The 19,760-nt window shown below is 40.6% G+C and overlaps 1 protein-coding gene across 21 annotated transcripts in view; it reads left to right on the forward strand.

Moving 5' to 3' along the window:
* The window catches only part of Kalrn (kalirin RhoGEF kinase), a 636,773-nt gene that overhangs the window by 328,762 nt on the left and 288,251 nt on the right, over positions 1-19,760 (forward strand). For 17 of the 21 annotated variants that reach the window (XM_058583507.1, XM_058583505.1, XM_058583504.1 and 14 more), the window contains exons 11-13: positions 760-951; positions 9,033-9,241; positions 12,599-12,773. In XM_058583507.1, the coding sequence (XP_058439490.1) occupies positions 760-951; positions 9,033-9,241; positions 12,599-12,773 (576 nt within the window). The remainder of the gene's footprint in view (positions 1-759; positions 952-9,032; positions 9,242-12,598; positions 12,774-19,760) is intronic. The other 4 variants (XM_058583512.1, XM_058583514.1, XM_046457960.2 and 1 more) reach the window with 1 other exon arrangement.

Consider the following 19,760-nt stretch of genomic DNA (forward strand, 5'->3'; position numbering starts at 1 on the left):
TTGGAGGAGTGTGTGTGTGTGTGTGTGTGTGTGTGTGTGTGTATCTGTGGTGCAAGCATGCATATGAAGCAGTAGCTCTTGATAAACAAAATCACCAGATTCCGCCACTCCCACCCACCTCCCCAGCTTTCCTTCAAACAGCCTTAGCTGAGGCACAGGGAGTAGCCTGCTTCTGCTCTCCCCAGCTCAGGCTGCTTCCTTCTGTTAGTTCCTTAGAGTGGCTGACCCTTCCCTCCAGAGAGATAGCTCCCTTCCAAAAGATAAACACCCATAGTTACAGGGAACTAGGCGGGGAGGCAAAGCAAGTCTGCTAGTTAGTGTTTTTATGGTGTTCTCACATAGAAACACAGACCATCTCTGTGGATGCGCTATTTCTGACTCTGGAGATACAGCCTGAGATGTGAGGCAAATGATGGGGCTCAGGGAGAGGAGGGAGTAAGGAGCAGGAAGGATGTGGAGATTCTCACAGGTCTCCCCTCTTCTCTGCAGAGACTTTGCACCTCTGAGAAATCCCAGAGGTGGCTGAGGCCCCTAGCTAGTGCCCACTGTGCGGAGCAGCCCCACACAAGCTGCTTGCCTGCTGCAGGGCCCCGTGCCAGCTCCGCGCACAGCGTCTTGGTGCCAGATCAGGGAGCTGTCGGCTCGGCGCCTCCGCTCTCTGCTCCCGCTCACTCAGGGAGCCCCTGGGTGGGCTGTAGGAAGGCGCGAAGCTTGTTTCCTGACTGCAAGTTGACTTTGCCTCACTGTTGTTGCTGGCAGAACACATACACCAATGCGGACAAGCTCCTAGAAGCTGCGGAGCAGTTGGCTCAGACAGGGGAATGTGACCCAGAGGAGATCTATAAGGCAGCTCGACACCTGGAGGTGCGCATCCAAGACTTCGTGCGCAGGGTGGAGCAGCGGAAGCTTCTCCTGGACATGTCCGTCTCCTTTCACACACACACCAAAGAGGTAAGGGGTATGGGGCTCTCGGCCCTGGCAGGGGTCAAGTGGTGTTCCTAGTAATAGGGACTGAGGTCTGACCAGGGTCCTGGTTGGGCTAGGAGTTATCAGCCTCCAACCTTGGTGATATTAACAATTTGTTTCTGATAACCTGCATTTAGGTTCTTACCAAATGGGGCAAAATTTCCTCTCATCATCTCTGGAGTGGGAGGGCAGTACAGGCATTAGTTTCAGGGGTCTGGTGGAGCATTCAGTCTGCAGCTGGAGAAATTTGGAGATCCCTAGTAGAGAAATAGTCACTGCAGAAGGAGATGAAAGGGGAACACAAGCATTCTGTCCACTCCACACCCATTTCTCTTGGTTGCTATTTCCTGTCATAAATCAGCCTCATAGGACTTTAACCAGGTATCTTTGCTACCAGCATGGAGCATACAAAGTTTACAAGTGTGTTCTATTTTATTGATTTTTAAAATTGGGAATTTAGTCGTCTTCTTGAGGTCTGCAGCAAGTGGGTATTAAAGTTGATGCTTACTTTGCTTGGATATGGAGTGATAGGCAATGAAGGAAGGGTGGCTGAGGGGACCTCCATGTAGGCGGAGGCAAACAGGGCTTAAATCCCGGGCAGAATCATTCTCCAAGTGGAAAAAGGAGAGGGAAGGATGTATTACATGAAGGGGCCGGAGGTCAGAAGAGCACCCTACAGAGGAGGAGGATGGCAATCATGTGATTGCTTTTCATTTCTAACAGGGGATATTCTGAAATTGAGTAAGCATCCAGGAAGGAGGCCCATTTAGCATCTCCTGCAATAACAACCTTGGCAGAGGAATTCATTTGGTGTATGCATGCTTGTGTTCCCTCAGGAATTCATTTTAATGGAGTATTAATTAAAGTTTGATTGCTGCTCAGGAAAAAAAAGTTAACCCTACTTAATTAAGTTGATTTTTGATATTGGGAATGCATTAAGAAGCCTGGATGTTACTACTTCACAGGCTTTTCTGACACTTTGTGGGAACAAATGCGAATCATTGTGGTGACTATCAGAGAAAAACATGAAAGGATAATGTTTTCTAAACTGAGATTCCCCAGGCAGATGAAGGGCTGGCGAGCTCCCTGAAGCTGGCTCAGCTTCCTCTCCGGTGGAACCTACAGCCCCTCTATGATGAGTGCCTGTAAAGCAAGGAGATTAGCTTTAATCCAGAGCTTCCTGCCTGGTTGTCTGCTTGCTTGTGGTTCACTTGAGTTTTAATGATGGTCTCAGAAACCAAAGGCATGTGGGTCCTCTTTTAATTACAAGCCGTGGATGAGCAAATGCAGCATGAATAAACAGGAGTCACGCTCCTCATGGGGGTGTGGGGTGAAGCTCCATGAAGAAGTGGTGGACAAGATCCATGTTTGTGGAAATACCACTCCCAAATGGTGACCCTAGCTTTCAGGATACCCATCTAGGTACATTCACCTTTTGTACATGGAACCTGGAAGTTGAGGTTCTATCCATATAATACTGCCAAAAAACATATAAGCTTGTACAAGTCACTTTGACTCTGACCCTGGGTTTCATTTATAAAATGATGCAGTCAGACTTGGTACCCTAAGGCCCTTTACAGTTCTAATATACCCAAGACTCCTTTCTTCTTCTTTATTTGATGTCGATAATTAATAATAATTATAATGAAGCATGAAGTAGTAGAGATGATTCACATAGTCTAAGATTTGACTAAGAACTCTACATGTATTAGATGACATTTCTTTTTGGGGGGATGGGGGTTGAGGGGAGGGTACCAGGGATTGAACTCAGGGTACCACTGAGCCACATCCCCAGCCCTATTTTGTATTTTGTTTAGAGACAGAGTTTCGCTGAGTTGCTTAGTGCCACACTTTTGTGGAGGCTAGCTTTGAACTCACAATCTTCCTGTCTCAGTCTCCTGAGCCACTGGGATTACAGGCATGCACCACCACACCAGATGACATTTCCTTTTAATTGAGTACCTACTAATTGTCATACACATATGTCATCTCAGGTGATCTTTATGATAATTTTATGGTATAGATTTTATTAAACACACTTTCAAATAGGGAATTTTCAGAAAATAACTTGTCTAAGGTTACAGAGTTTCTCAGTAGTGGAACTGAGAATTTTATCTATCTTCTTAAATACAAGGTTTGGATTTGGGGAGCATTTTGGATTTCAGGATTTTGGATTAGGGATGCTCAGCTTGCACACACCTGTACTCCTAACTGCTGGCTGTGCCCTTGTCCTTGTTTGTACCATGTCTCCCCTCCTTTGCTCTTGCTTCTCCTTGCTCTTCTTTTCCATTTTTAGAGGAACTTGATAGGGAGGTAGATCTTGGCTAAGAAACATAAAATGTTGCCAGGGCCCCTGGACAATGGGAAGCTAGTAGTCTCTCCTAAGAAAAAGAAAAGGAGCTGGGAGAAGAAACGAGAGGAAGCCCCCATTCTACAACATCTTTCATCTATCCCAGTGCTTTGTCCCCAACTCTGAGGAGGATGAAAACAAATGAGATGGGGTCAGGAGTCTGCATCACCAAAAGAAGCCTTCCCTGGGCTCTGCACAGCAGGCAGAAGTGGATTATTAGTGGGCAGAAGTGGCCTCCTTCAGTGCTCTGATGAAAGAACTCCTGTGGTTTGATTTTCCATATTCTGTTTAATACCATTCAAGACTCACCACCTCTCAAACCTAGCTAAGCATGGGTCCTCTTTGATGCTGGGACCTTTAACTATGGACTCCTTCCTCTTGGCTCTAGGCAAACCTCTGGGTTTTCATTTAAGGCAGAATTAGCAGACACATGTACTGTTCTAGAAATCTGTCAGGGAATTCTGAGTTGCTGCAGTTGTTTTCTCCTTCTCCAGTAAATAGAGCGAATGGAAGAAAAATCTGCTCAGCTTTGATAAAGTGGCATTGAATATTGCTGATAAACATTGTTATAGATCCTACCTGCCTAATTATGAATGGCTCTTTTCTTCTTCCCTCTTTTCTTTCTTCCTGCAATAATTTTCTGGGTTCCTACAATATTTGCTGGGTTCCTACAATAAATGCCAATTTGTAATAGAATGTCATCATAGGATATGATTTTCTTGGAATGAAGGCCCCCTTTACAGTACATTTCTGTGTGGGACCCAAACATTCATTTTCATAATGGCTTAACCTAGACTTCCTATGATTCCCCTGGCTGAAGTTCAAAATTTTACTTTTTCCCACTTTCCACATCAAAAGGTTGACTCTAATTAGGATCAGAGAGGAAACAGAAGGAAAATATGAAAATCATTTCATCTGAAAATTAAAGACTCTGCTTTATCCTGTTGACTTTACTTTTTGAATTCTTTGTGACCTCAGGAGTATGAAAGGTTAAACCCATTGAGTAATTTTATTACAGTGCTATTAATAATCTTGAATGATTAGAGACCATCTAACTGTTCCTCATTGGATAGAACATATAGATGCAAATCTTAGTGCGTCTGTGTAGTGAAATATTACACAGTCGTTATAAACCATATGGCCAGAGTCATTAATGACACAAGGAAGAGGTTATAGCATACAGTACTTAAACCATATATCTAGCATGGTGGCAATTTGGATCACACACATAGAATAAAATTTGAAGTAATAAACAAGAAGAATGAATTTTTAAGAATATTTTTCTGTTTAATAAGTTTTTTCAATGTTATTTTCAACATAATCAGGAAAAACCTAATAAATGATATTTTCCAAAATCATTTTTTTTTTGCAGTGCTGGGGATCCAACCCAAGGCCTTACACATGCTAAGTGAGTGCTCTGCTATTGAGCTGTACCCTCTAGCCCTTCCAAAACAAACTTTATATCCCTACTTAGAGAGAAGAACTACCTGATGCAGAGGGGAAACAAACAAGTGCTTGGGATCTTATGCAGCCAGAGCCTCAGCTATTAGCACAAATTGTGCTAAACTTTTTTTGTGTGTGTGTGTGTGTGTATGTGTGTGTGTGTACTTTTAAACCTGGGGCCAAGAGGGCAGCTGGCTTTTGCTGGTCTGGAGAGCTAGGAAAGGTGTAGGGAAAAGCAATGACCTCAGACTTCATTCTCTTTGTCCAGGGACAGGGAATTTGTAGCATGTGTCATCTGTTCTGCAGAGATTACCCAAACAGAATTCTCTTTCTTGGCTGTGTTTCCATGGAAATGCTGCAGTCCCTGGGATTTCAAAATATCAGTTTTTAGATATTTTTGTAGTAAGAAGGTGAGAGTCAAAGGAAGTAATGTAGCCAAAGTAACCAACGTCAGCTCTTAATTAGTTTTATTAAATGCCCACTTCCATTTGTTTCTCACCCTGTGTCATTCTGCCACACCATCAACTGTTCATAAGCACATGCATATACACGTACACACACAGGACCATGCACACACCCATAAACACCAGAAGCACTCCCATATGCATATGTTCCTCTACCCACCCACCCCAGAATCAGAACTAAATCATCTTCAAAAATGATGATGCCCTCAAGAACAAAATAACTTCATTCTCTATTTAAATTGCCAAACTGTTGTGGTATTTATTTAAAAAATAAAAGCTGGTGGTCAATGCCAAAGAAAAATGCTCTCTTCAAAATGAGAGTGGAAGTTTACCCTATGGGAATGACACTCCTTCCTGTACCCTTAAAGGCCAGTCAACTGTACCAGCTCATTGACTACCAGAGTGTGAAAATGCCAATCAGCAGGAGAAGTGAAGAAGTAAATAACTTCTTCCCTCAACCATTCATCCATAAAGCACACTATTTCTACAGAACTTCTAGTGTCTCCCTTGCTTATCTATTTCCTTCCTCCTGCTTTTTTAGGTCTCCCTTTTCTTTGGCTGTCCAGCTATGCAGGATAGCATGGGGGGTGTGGACTGGCCCTTCAGGACCTCACTGGTTTCACCATTAGGCCTAACCTGAAGACATGAATTGGTATCAACATTCTTTATATACAACCAGAGATATGAAAAATTGTGCTGTATATGTGTAATATGAATTGTAATGCATTTTGCTGTCATTTATTTTTTAAAAATTGATTAAAAAAAAGAGATCACTAAAGGCTCCCTTAACTCCAAATTAGACTCATTCTTTTGCATGTAGTTCTTTGGGACACAACTACATGTTTTCTGAGAGAAATAATACACAAAGCATGAACCACATATACTTGCCAAGTAGGGAGAAGGACCCTGAAAAAATGGGTCACAGTACAGATCCATTTTGATCAAGAAACAGGGTCTGGAAATGACTGGACTATGGGATTCTTTCTGGGGAGAGGCAGATGGATGGAGGAGGTACAGTGCTAACATGTTATACCCTAGATAAATGGAGGGTAAAGAGGGTTCCTCAAGGAGAGAAAAATAAAATAGATGACAGAAAGGAAAAAACACATAAAGGTCACTACTGCCCTGATTTTACCTAATATGTTCTGGCAATCACTGGCTTATAGAAGCTTGATGTAAAAACTTTTTTGCTAGATCTCATCATTGGTTATCTGATAATAAGCAAATGAGTAATGATATTTTCTCTGTTATCTGTACTTTTTTACAAAGCAATCTAGGTATGCTTATCAGGGCCCATGTAGAGGAGACCTGTAGACATTCAGATAGTAGGAAAATTTCAGTTTAAGGAATGAAATATCATCCCTTACCCATGGTTTAGCAATACGAGTGTTTATTTCTGACTACATTATGGTGTTGTACTAAGTCTAAGAGGTGCTTATTCAAAATTATGAGCTTGTCAGCAAAAGAAACAATAAGAGAGGTAAATAGGGAGCCTACACCCTGGGAACAAATCTTTACTCCTCACACTTCAGATAGAGCCCTAATATCCAGAGTATACAAAGAACTCAAAAAATTAGACAATAAGAGAACAAACAACCCAATCAACAAATGGGCCAAGGACCTGAACAGACACTTCTCAGAGGAGGACATACAGTCAATCAACAAGTACATGAAAAAATGCTCACCATCTCTAGCAGTCAGAGAAATGCAAATCAAAACCACCCTAAGATACCATCTCACTCCAGTAAGATTGGCAGCCATTATGAAGTCAAACAACAACAAGTGCTGGCGAGCATGTGGGGAAAAGGGTACACTTGTACATTGCTGGTGGGACTGCAGATTGGTGCAGCCAATTTGGAAAGCAGTATGGAGATTTCTTGGAAAGCTGGGAATGGAGCCACCATTTGACCCAGCTATTCCCCTTCTTGGTCTATTCCCTAAAGACCTAAAAAGAGCATGCTACAGGGACACTGCTACATCGATGTTCATAGCAGCACAATTCACAATAGCAAGACTGTGGAACCAACCTAGATGCCCTTCAATAGACGAATGGATAAAAAAAAATGTGGCATTTATACACAATGGAGTATTACTCTGCATTAAAAAATGACAAAATCATAGAATTTGCAGGGAAATGGATGGCATTAGAGCAGATTATGCTAAGTGAAGCTAGCCAATCCCTAAAAAACAAATGCCAAATGTCTTCTTTGATATAAGGAGAGTAACTAAGAACAGAATAGGGTCGAAGAGCAGGAGAAGAAGATTAACATTAAACAGGGACAAGAGGTGGGAGGGAAAGGGAGAGAGAAGGGAAATTGCATGGAAATGGAAGGAGACCCTCAGGGTTATACAGTGGAGGGGGTAGAGAGAGAGGAGGGGAGGGGAGGGGAGAGGTGGGAGGGGGGAGGGTGGAGGATGGGAAAGGCAGCGGAGCACAACAGACACTAGTATGGCAATATGTAAATCAATGGATGTGTAACTGATGTGATTCTGCAATCTGTGTATGGGGTGAAGGTGGGAGTTCATAACCCACTTGAATCAAAGTGTGGAATATGATATGTCAAGAAATTTGTAATGTTTTGAACAACCAACAATAAAAAATTTAAAAAAAAACAAAACAAAATTATGAGCTTGTAATTTAAGTTTGCTCCTACCTGCCAGTGACTGTGTGCACATGGTCACATGGGATTTCTAGTGTCTCTCTCCCTCCCCCTCCCTCCCTCCCTCTCTCTCTCTCTCTCTCTTCTGAAGCTTTCCAGATTTTAAGTAGTACCTTAACTTGGTATCACAATTGTCTACAAACTGCTGCTAAACTCTCTGAACTTTGGATGTCTTGGTGTCAAAGCCATGTCTGCCATTTTTCATACCTTCTGACTTTCTACCAATTTTTTATCCACTGGCTTTTATGCTGGAAGGGCCCTGAGTTTATCTTTCTTGCAATCCAGGTAAAAACTCTTGGTTTCAAAGTAGATGCTATGCTCATCTTCCACTCCCTTGTATATGGAAATAATCAACATAATAGTCAAAAGTGGATCCCTGTTAAAAGCCACTGGAGACCTATTTTCAGTATGTGGAAGAGCTATCAATAAATGAGTTTTCGGTAATTCAGCTCAACCCCTCATCACATCCAGTGCTCATTCTGCTCAAAACACTAAGACTTTAGCTCTGTTAAACTCTTCTGATCAGTAATATCCTGGTTGCATTTCATCTTCTTGAATATCGTGTGGAAGTATCTTATTCTTTTATTAAAATTAAGATAAACTGTATGGCATTCAGCTTTCTAAGCAACCATAGAAATCTTGAAAAGAACACAGTAGTTTAGCACAGATGATGCTACATTAATCTTGTTTTGATTCTTATTGAGCACCACCTTCTTTTTTGCACAATTTCTATGGATTAATGTCTAGTTGCATGGAAGAAGTATTCAGAACCCTTGCTTTTCTCCTTTCTGAAAGATAAAATAATATTTGTCCATTTGAGTCTTCTGTTTTTCTGAATCTCTAAAAGGTAAGGGATCTCCTTGCTTTGAGAGATCTGCAGGTTTCCATGAACCTCAGGGTGGTTCCTTTCCTTAAGGAGTGCCAACACCAGTGGAGTAAACTTGGCAAAGATGGGTAATGAACATAAGTAAGGAATCATAAACCAACCTACAGCATGCACAAGCACCCATAGGTGTGCTGATGAGGGCAGTCAGACTTTGCACACACTGGCTGAGGGTAGATGGGGTGACTCCAGTCCTGCTTGCTTGTCCTCGGGTGGGCCTGACCTCTCCCATCTGTCCTGAGTGGAGTCTGCTGTCTCTTCCACAGTTGTGGACATGGATGGAAGACCTGCAAAAGGAGATGCTGGAAGATGTCTGTGCGGACTCTGTGGATGCGGTCCAGGAACTGATCAAGCAGTTCCAGCAGCAGCAGACCGCCACTCTGGATGCCACTCTAAATGTCATCAAGGAAGGCGAAGACCTTATCCAGCAGCTCAGGTCAGCGCCTCCCTCCCTGGGGGAGCCCACCGAGGCCAGGTCAGCATGGGCAGTGCTTTCCAGTGGGAAATGCCTCGGGCTAGACACGAGATAAGTCATGTCCCAGTCTTGACTCAACCGCAGTCCACTTTGTGGTCTTGTGTGAGTTTCAGTTTCTTCATGTGTAAGTTATAAAAATGCCTGCACCACACCCAACTCGAGTTCTTACTGAAACAGTAAATGGAAAAGCTCTAATGTTTTAAAGTATTATTGATCCCTCAAGGTGGTATTTGGCAATTGATAAGAACATAAATACAACAAAAATTCAACATAAATGAATATCTTCATTAAGAATTCTGATGTATTTGACCATGTGGAGAAATGGACATGTGGAATACAATGTTATTTGGCATCTGATCTTGGGCTGAATTCTGAACTCCTGGACCTACTGGTCACATTTGCTGTCATTTGGCTTTGGCTCCCTGAGGATGTGGAGAATGTGTGGTGATGGCCTACTTAGCTTGTTGTTACCACTTGTGACCCTTCCACTATCCCCTGCTACCTAGGAAATAAAACTCCTTTGTCAACTTAAACATACACAATCAAGAAGGGAAATCCTATCAAAAGTTGTACGTTCGTTTAGAATTGCCCACACTGTTGCCTCTTTTAAAAAATACTTTTTTAGTTGTAGATGGACACAATAACTTTATTTTATTCATTTATTTTTACACGGTGCTGAGGATCAAACCCAGCACCTCACACATACCAGATGAGTGCGCTACCACTGAGCTGCAACCCCAACCCTGTTGCCTCTTTTTTATTGGCATCATTATCTAGTTCCTGCTCCTGTCAAGGGCATTGACTCCCCAGATAAAGTGTCTCAAGGCCTTGGGCAAGCCCTTAGCTAACAGCCCCTTGCCCAGGTGCTGTGTAAATAGGATTTGATGATGTTAATGATGCCTGCCCTTGGGGACTTGTTCCTATCCCAAAATCACTGAGTTCTGGGACCTCTGCCAGCTAGAGACAGAAATAATCTCATCAACAAGTCCCAGACCAGCCTCGGTGCCTGAGGGAATTACTTTAGTTGGAGAGGGCTTTTCCCCCCATAGCAGTTGTCCAATTAAATAAACAATGAGCAATTACCTTTAGAAGGCCCTGGCATGTTTTTCTGTTGAAAATTAATAATTTCTATTCTAAACATGCACATGAGATGTTCTGAATCCTCCTATTGCATACTAACAAGTCAGCCTCTTCCCCCAATTCATCTTCATGAATATATAATGCATGACAGTTTTGTCTGCCTACCCAGGAAACTCCACTGTCATTTGCTTTTAATGAAAATTCCAAATAGTAGGCAGTCACTTAACCTCTCAGGGCCTCAGCTGCTTTGTCTGTGTAATTAAGGGGTTCACTCTAGGAGCTCTGTCAGCTCTAAAATTTTGTGATGGCTTCGTGTTATTTCTTCACATACATCCCACTCTCTGTGGGCATGTGCTTGTGGAGACACCACATGCTCTTCACAACTGCCAACCTTGCAGAGTGCCTAAGGGCCAAGGCGGTCGGTGATGGTGAAAGCAGCAATGTGAGTGATGCCTATTCTGTAAGTTTTAAGTTCCATTGAGTTAGAACACCATAGGTGTGTGGCCAAAGGCACCAGTGACATTTACTCCTCCACTGGCCTAACTCTAGCCTGGGCTCCACTCCTAACCTCAAAACCAGTCAAAGAAGAAGAAGTAAATGGGGCTTGGTGGATATTGGCAGAATGCCTCACACACACCCGAGACAGGTCTTTTCTGGGTCTCCACTGTCCTTCTGATGACCTTCACTGAGTGCCTAAGGTGGTTTCTCATCATAACCAAGATTCCTAGTGAGTATGACACTGACATAGGTGCAGTATAACATTGTAGACGTTGTTCTCTCCTTCTGGAAGCTGAGTGATGGAGAAAGGCTGAGAGGATCAGTGAGAGAGAACAGTCAGATCATCCCAGCAGCCAAGCCCTCAACAAGTATATAATGAACAGTATCGCTACTTCTCTTGTGTTCTTCTTATGGTTGAGGGTATCCGTATAATAGTGGAGTAGGAACTGTGCTATTTCATGCACAAATTAGGCCAAGGCAAGGAGGTAGGAATTGGACGGTCTCTGAATGATAGAAGGAAAGGTGCTTTACAAAATCTATCTTCAGGAACAGATAGATGCCATTTCTTCTCAGATGAGTGAGGACTAAAAGGACCTAGCTTCCAGAATACCTGCTAATGACAGAAGTCAAAGCTAATGAATTACACTTGCCCTCTGACTTCTTCAGCTGTTTAAGAAACCAATGTGTCACAAGATAGTGAATGTAGCACTCTACTTCAAGTTTTAGGACCCTATAGGATCTAAGCTTTTTAAACTCTGTAGTTGTTCTCTGATGATTACCTCTTTGGAGGGCTCACTACCACTTCATTCCTAAGAGCAAGTTGGTCTCTCTATATTTTGGCTCCTTTCTCCCTACCACTTCTGTACAGACTGCTAAGAGTGCATACCCCTCTCACACACCTGTGGCCATCTGCTCCTTTACACCCCAAATCAAAACTTATCCTCCCCAAGACCTTTGTTGGTTATCCCAGCCCCTGTAACCTAGCCTTGACACTTCACTGTGTCCTTTCAGGATTAATACATACATCGTGTTCCTGGACACAGTCTCATGTAATGTCTTGTTTAGCAGCAAACTATGAAGTGAGTAGGGCAATGGTTATTAAGTCCACTTTATAAGTAAGGCAGCTGCAGTTCAAGGAGGTGATTTCCTAGGGCCACAAGCCCATATATGTCAGAGTGGGAGCCTAATCCAGGTTTGCAGATGCCAGATCCCAGATCCCATGTTTTCTTAACTATAGCTTGAAGCCTGTTTAAGAACACCAGCCCACAACTTCAGCATAGCATTGTAAAGTAGGTGAATAATTTTGGCAGCCATGATGTCATCTTATTTTAACAATCCTGTGAGGTAAAGTTAGGAAGGTTTTTGTTTTTGTTTTTCATATGTCTTTGTCTGTTCTTATGTAATATATATATATATATATATATATATGCATGTGCGTGTGTGTATTAAAGCTATATATCGTAGACTACATATATGTATGGAACCATTCCATTTCTCTAACATTTTATGCTCTGCAGCACCCTTTCCCATACTTTATTTCATTTGCTCCCTTTCACAGTTCCAAGAGCTAGTCTTTGAAATAGAGTTGTGAACCCAAATGATGATGATGTGTCTCCCCTCCTAAGCAGATAATGTCAGGCTCACGGTAGGAATTTGATAAATATCTGTTGTTTGAATGACTCACCAGATTCATATCTACCTTGCTCAGAGGAATCCTCCTCCTCTGTCTCTTTTAACATGCAAAATCTCTCTCTCCAATTTTCCCCTACTCTGCCACAGGGACTCGGCTGTGTCCAACAATAAGACGCCCCACAGTAGCTCCATCAGCCACATTGAGTCTGTCCTGCAGCAGCTGGATGATGCCCAGGTGCAGATGGAGGAGCTATTCCATGAGCGGAAAATCAAACTGGACATCTTCCTGCAGCTGCGCATCTTTGAGCAATATACCATTGAGGTAGGTGGAAGAGGGAGTATAAAGAGGCAGGCCAAGGACAGTGCTTCCAACCACAGGGTAGTAGCCTAGGGAATCTGAGGGAATTATGTATCAAGATGCCTTTTTGGAAGTGAAGAAATTCATGTTCCATGTGATATATTTCTTTCAGTCCTTCTCATCCCCTCTGCCGAGCAGAATCTCTCTGTTTTATTTTTTGTCTGTGGATTACTTCATTAGGAAGTTTTTGCTGCTGATCATTGGACTCTTATTTTGTATTTTGCTTCCTGAAACATCATGGAGTCAGCTTTGGGTTCTTGAATTCATCATTGAATTCCATAGCTTCACAAGTGGGTAGTTGTTAAAATTTGACAGCCTCTTTGGCTGATGAACATAGACCAGGCATTAGATGAAGTCACACTGCTGCCAAGAAATCAGAGTGGTAGGAAGGAAGACCTCAAGCCTCAGTGTGATCTCTGTGTATTAAGAAAGTAAGTCTGAGTTAAAGCCATTTTGTTAGTTCATTTCATAGATTCCTCAGTTCACTTTTGGAAGGTTGTAATCATATGTTGGTATATTTATGTCACACTTTTGGTGCCAATTCATCCACTTTTTATTATTTTCTGCTTTGAAGTAGTAACTAAGATGGGCCAATAGAGTTCTGGGGTAGGAAGAATATAAAATACACACACACACACACATGCACAACACAGTATCTTCTCTTTACTCTTGACTGGTATTGTAGGAAAGATAACCAATTCTCATATATACCAAATATGGTTTTAGTTTCAGAAAGGGTCAGTTAGCTTCACTTCAACATGGACTACACCCTTGACATAAATTAAGAACAAAATAGGATGTATTTGCCTACAGTAATTCTAGTCAAATCCAATTTCCCTCCTGAAATATAATCCAAAGCATATGCCGAAAATATTTGTTAAAAATGAGTGTAAATTAAATACTTAAATTTAGATCTTAGTTGAATGTTGCTAGCGAGGAGCTTGATATTCAAATTGTAGGATTTGCATTCTTCAACCTTTCTATGTATAAAAATTCTCCTTCTCACCCGAAGTACTGGACAGCAACTTGAACAACTTAGTATGCAGTGGAACAAATGTTGGGAAGTAGTGCAAGTGCCTGATAAAATGAGAGAAATAAAAATAGTGATTAGATTGTGCATCTTCTGACATCCCAAGTTTTGAAGGGGTCTTATTCCCCATCAGGGAGGAGACCCAAAGAGACCCAAAGCTTGGGGCAAATGTTGCATCTAGAAATGGAAATCCTGCCAGACCTATGGAAAAACTGCTTCCACTCAGATTGTCAGAAGTTATTTTTGAGGGTGATGAGATTATTTCAAATACCAGCTATGCTTCACTGTGGGGATGAAGAGCAAACCCTAGAGAAGCTTCAGAGTGTGAAACTGAGGGTGGTTTCTGTAATAAGAGCCACGTCAGTGCTAACATAAACCAGGACAGCATTCATGTTTGAAAGACCTACAGCTGTGGTTCTGTTTTTAAGGGAAGGCATTTGATGGGCATACTCCAAATTCCTCGGGATTACTGAAAAACAGAACACTCCTGATATCCTGACATCTGGAGACTCTAAGTGGGATACTCAATCATATCACCAATGGCTGAGATGAGCCAGTTAATTTAAAAATTAAGATAGCACATGAGTTGCTGCACCAACCTCCTTTCACTCAATAATAATATATATGGCTTCTGCATCATAACCTGGGGTGAGATCATAGACACGCCCACATAAAGCAAAACTTGTCCCATATTTGTTAAGCAGATGTTCAAAACCAAGAGTGTGGCTACATTCCTGACATACCTTCTTGAACTTCATGGATACTAGACAAAGTAATCCAGAGTAAAACATGATGTCCCATAAAGATTTTTTCTATAGGTTCTGCCTCCCTCAATGAAGATGTTTTATATGAACTAGTTATGATAGAAGAGATAGTACATCTAATGCTAATATTGTTTATTTTCTAGTGATTTTTTTTATCTTTGATGCTTTTTTGCATTTCCAAATTTTCTACAATTAGAATGATAAGAAAGAAATAAAAGATGTTAGAATCAAGAATAACTAGTGGTCTCCAAACTTTTTTTTGAGTGTGTGCATATCAGTAAAATATTTTTGAACTTGCAACCTCCTACCTATGCATATTTATTAGTTTATAAATTATGTAACTATTCTATCACTGGCTAATAATCTAAAAATTCAATATGCTCTTTGGGTGAAGTTTAGCTTTTTCATTAGGAGTTGTGATTGCAGATTTTCAAATAGTCTTCTGATAATTTCCAATTATGTCTTTACCTGGCTTCATGACAGATATAATTAGATTGTCATTATTTCCTTACTCCGTAATGTGACTGACAGAGAGTTCAAAGTTCTCTTTTCCTTTCTTGATTAGTATTATCTTCAAGCTGCAGTTTCTTTGCAGGAAATTTGTCAAGTCATGTGTCTTTTTGTAAAGGTTAGTTTAGTTTAAACTGGATAATAAATAAATCCATTTAATGAGAAATATGAAGAGAGCAAAAATTTGGAATATGCTGACATCAGTGAATATATGAACCACAATCAGGCCCTCTGGATCAAGACTTCTGCCCTCCCTAAGTCACCCTCACCTCCTATGCACAGCACAAACCATCTGCCCTGTGGTTCCAATCTTCTAATGAAAGTCTAAGGAGACTTCATGTATTTTTCATTGGTCTGATAAAAGATGTATGTAAATAATATGTATGCACAGAAATAGGTGTATGTGTATATAGAAAGAATTCTTCTCCCTGTTATCAATGGATAATCTTGTACCCCTGAGAGGGACAAACCCGTGTTGGAAAGTCCTCAGAATGATACCAAGAAAGATACTCTAAATAAGGAACTTTAAGAAAATATGGGTCATGTATATGGTCTTTTTAAAAAATTTCTCACTCTGTAATTACAAAGTTTGCTCAATGCTCCTAAAAGTTTATCTGTGTAATTAACCTGAGTAAGAATTAGAACAACCAACTCTAAATTATGAGGTTCACATTAGAATGAGTTGGGGCCAGGCAGAACCTGGAGAGAAATGCCACTCAAAAAGGAGACTTCTGCTTAAAGAAGAGAAAGCTGATTATAACTGGTGAGCTCTACTCTTTAGTTGATTGTGTGCAGGGGCCCTTAGCATTTTATATTAGAATGGGCTCATTCAGTCAGTCTTTCATCTGTATAAAAATTCAACTCACTAAACATTTAGTGAGCACCTGCTCTGTAACAGTAACTAAGCTGCACATTAAGTATATGTTGCACCATTAGAGGACTAGTTGTTGAGAAGCATAGAAACAAACCCATCAGTCAGTGTGATGATTCTACTAGAGGAAGGCTCCCAATTTGTTAGGAACACTGAACAGGAGATGCTTGGCCTGGTAAGGTTGCCCGTGAAGGTTTCTCAATCACACCTGGAGAACAGGCAGAAGTTGTCGCCTTCCTCTACCAGAATATCTCCAGAGCTCAGAAGCAGGGACTGGGAAGAGGAGGGAAGAAACAGAATTTCATTATGTGCTGAGCCAAATCTTCACCATTTTTACGCTTTGGACCTTGCTCTTTCTCTGGGGAAAAATAAACAACAAAAAACAGAATAAATCTGTTCTCTATTTTATTAGGAAGTCTCAGAAATATTTTTAAATGTTTATCATAGGTCTCTTTATCTTTATCTGAAAAATCATAAGATGTATGAGTTACTTCTGTAGTCCACTCCAGCTTTTAGAGTTCATTGACTATCGGCCCTCTCTGTGGTACATATCGCCAGTTCATTCACCTCTTTCTGGATAGTGGCCAGTCTCTAGATTCTCTCATTGCCCCCTGCTGAGGGAATTCTCATTAGCCATGTGCACCTGTGTACCCTTGTATGTGCCACTCAGGAATGAGCCTCTCCCCATGCACCCAGGTGAGAGGTGCCTTTTCAGTGCCTTCATGTCCTATCTTGTGTGACCTTATGCTGGTTGTTTTGTCAAGGTAAGTGCTTCCAATACACTGGCTGCTTTTTTTTTTTTTATAATAGTTTTTTATTTTCCCCCCTCAAATTTTACTTTTTTTTCCCCTCTACAGTTCTTTAGCCTATGAAAATAGATTAAAATTTAATTTATTATCAATAAATAATAATCAATCAAGGCTAAGGCTGTTTGAAATGTTGGCTAAGTCAGCAGTACCCGGTGATGCTTCACTGGAGATTCTCTCCCAGTGACATAGCCATTATCCTGCACAGCCACTGTCAGCTGTGGGTCCCATCAGCTCATCCAGTGTCCTCAATTCTTTTCTTCCATAGGCACAATATGAGACTCTACAGAGCCTTTCCCAAGCCCACCAACATAATAACATATCAAGAAAGAAACATCTTTTTGAGATCTTTACCAGTTCTTTTTAGTGATCACTGTAGCATTTTCTAAACGTACCTCAGATCCTTTGGGAAGGAGATGCAGCCTAAATACAATGAGTTAAACCACATCCCTCACAAAGTATTTATTTAATAGTTTCTTCTAAATATTTTGTGAAACTGATTTCAGAATTTTGGGGAGGTTTCCTTCACTCTCCTTTTTTTTTTTTTTTTTAACAAAACTCAAGGTTGTTCATACAACCTAAGTATTCTGACATCATCAATTTTCAGTAAATTATCAGAGATCCCTGATGGTGACTTTGGGGCAGGGTCTGGAACAGTGGACCTGAAGTATTATCAAGGTCTGTTGAGGTATGCTTTTCCTTCCTGGGAAGGATGCAGTGGACGGGAGCGGGTGTAAGCTACAGCTTAGGGAGAAAAGAACGTTCTCAAGTAAGGTGAGGTACTAGAATGAGTGATCACTCTGTGATGGAGGAACTCTTCAACAGATTGGAGATCTTTTGAAAGCCAAACAGAGTTCCACAAGTCTCAAATTGATAAAAGGCAAAGAGATAAATAAAATCTTTCTCAGGATCACCTTCAATTCATATATATGTACATATATAAACATAAATATACATATATATAACTATATATATACACACACACATACACACACATATATAACTTTATTTTATTTATTTATTTTATGTGGTGCTGAGGATTGAACCCAGTGCCTCACATGTGATAGGCAAGCGCTCTACCACTGAGCCCCAACTCCAGCACCCCCTTCAACCCTTGCAGTTATAGGTAGACACATTGTCTTTATTTTATTTTTATGCAGTGCTGAGGATTGAACCCAGTGCCTCACACATGCTGGCAAGCGTTCTACCTCTGAGCCACAATCCCAGCCCTGTCCCTTCAACCCTTTTAATCAACAAATTATGACTCTGTCAAAGACCTCAGTTTCAATATAATGATGAGGAAGAAAAGAACATGCACATGGCCATTAAAATTGTCTAGTTGTCCAAGTGATCCAACTGGTACAGGAACATTGGAACCCATCAATTACAACATTTTATAATGTGTTCTTACATTATTTTGCCAAGAGAGAAAGGATTTCTTTTCTGCCAAGTCCCTTTTCTTTTCCAGAAAAGTATTGCAATACCTCCAAAGGTATTAAGCTATTTCGATGAAACTTTTAACTCTTCAGATAGATTAGATATGTTTCTGGAACAGAGAGAAATGCTATGATACCTTTAAAATAATCTGTTTTTAAAACTCTAGTACCTCATCATTTGATAAATGGCTTAACACAAAATAATCTAACATTACACTGGTCATGTAGAGTAAACGACTATGGCAGTTTAGTTAATTTCAGTTTCACACTGGTGATTTGTATCAACACACAGACCCATTATGGGTAAAGAAGCTCTTTGCAATCAGTGAGACAGTCTCTTCAGCTACAATATGTCTTGCCCTATCAGCCAGAACTTGTAAGCCAGTAGAGAATATTTAGCTTACATTTTCCTTATCTTAATGAAAATAATGGCATAAAACAGAAAAATACTCATTTTGTAATCAGCAACCCAGGCATTTCAGTAGAATCCCCTCACAATGAAATGCCACAGATCTTTCCTCTTCAATGTTATTGGAAATGGAATTGGACCTTAATAAATGCAAAACATGTAATCTTGCTCTTAAAACTGTTTCACTAACGTTACTCATTTTATAACTACAGGCAAGCTACTTAAATTCTTTGTTTCCTTGTCTGAAAAATTAGGATGACAATATTTTCTAGTCCATAGGGTTGTTGTAAGGATTTAATGAATTAACACATGTAATGTTTCTGGCAAAGCTCCTGGCATTTAAGCAGCACTCAGTACTGTGGTCAGTGTTGTTACTATTGTTATTCACAATACATTTTCATTTCATATACATTTACGTACACATGAGTTTGATAATAGCAAATGTATTTTATATATAAGTAAATATATACATATGTGTGTATTTATGAGCATTATGTACCTGCTTCTGGATTTTAAGCAACTAAACATCTTATGTGTCCCATTGTTCATCTCCTAATTCATTGCTGAGTCGTATCAGGAGAGTCCTGGGTATTCATATAGAGCAGGTGGTTTCTCTTGCCATGCAGAGAATCTGCTCATGCAGGGAGTAGTACATACTTCTCTACTTCAGCTTTAATCCCTCTGTTCACAACCCAATTCCAATTGCAGATGTGTCTCACATTCATGACAAAGGCCCTTGGGGAACCAGAGAATTTGAGATAGGTAAGATTGCTTACCTTATACTAAGCAGTTTGATAGAATTGATTTAAAAATTTACCAAACCCTTAAACAAAAATACCCCATTGATGGAAGACAGTGTGTTTCCTTGCAAGTATAAATTATGCCTGGAATTTATATAAGAGCTCAGGCATATAGTTGATTTATTGATCTGTTCAAAGAACATATGTTTAAAAGGTGCATATGAAGTGAAGAAAATTGAGTTATCATGGGTCTTTTTAAAGAAAAGAAAACATGAAGAGTAAAACTGGTACTTCTCTGATGTGAGCATAAAAAAGAAGGCTATCCCCTGAAAATCAATTCTTACAGAAGCCTTATTAATGTCACACCATGGTTAGGAGCATTGGA

This window comes from Marmota monax, unplaced genomic scaffold (assembly GCF_021218885.2).
Source record: "Marmota monax isolate L192 unplaced genomic scaffold, Marmota_monax_Labrador192_F-V1.1 WCK01_AAM20220418_F8-fsc00052, whole genome shotgun sequence".
Lineage (NCBI taxonomy): Eukaryota > Metazoa > Chordata > Mammalia > Rodentia > Sciuridae > Marmota > Marmota monax.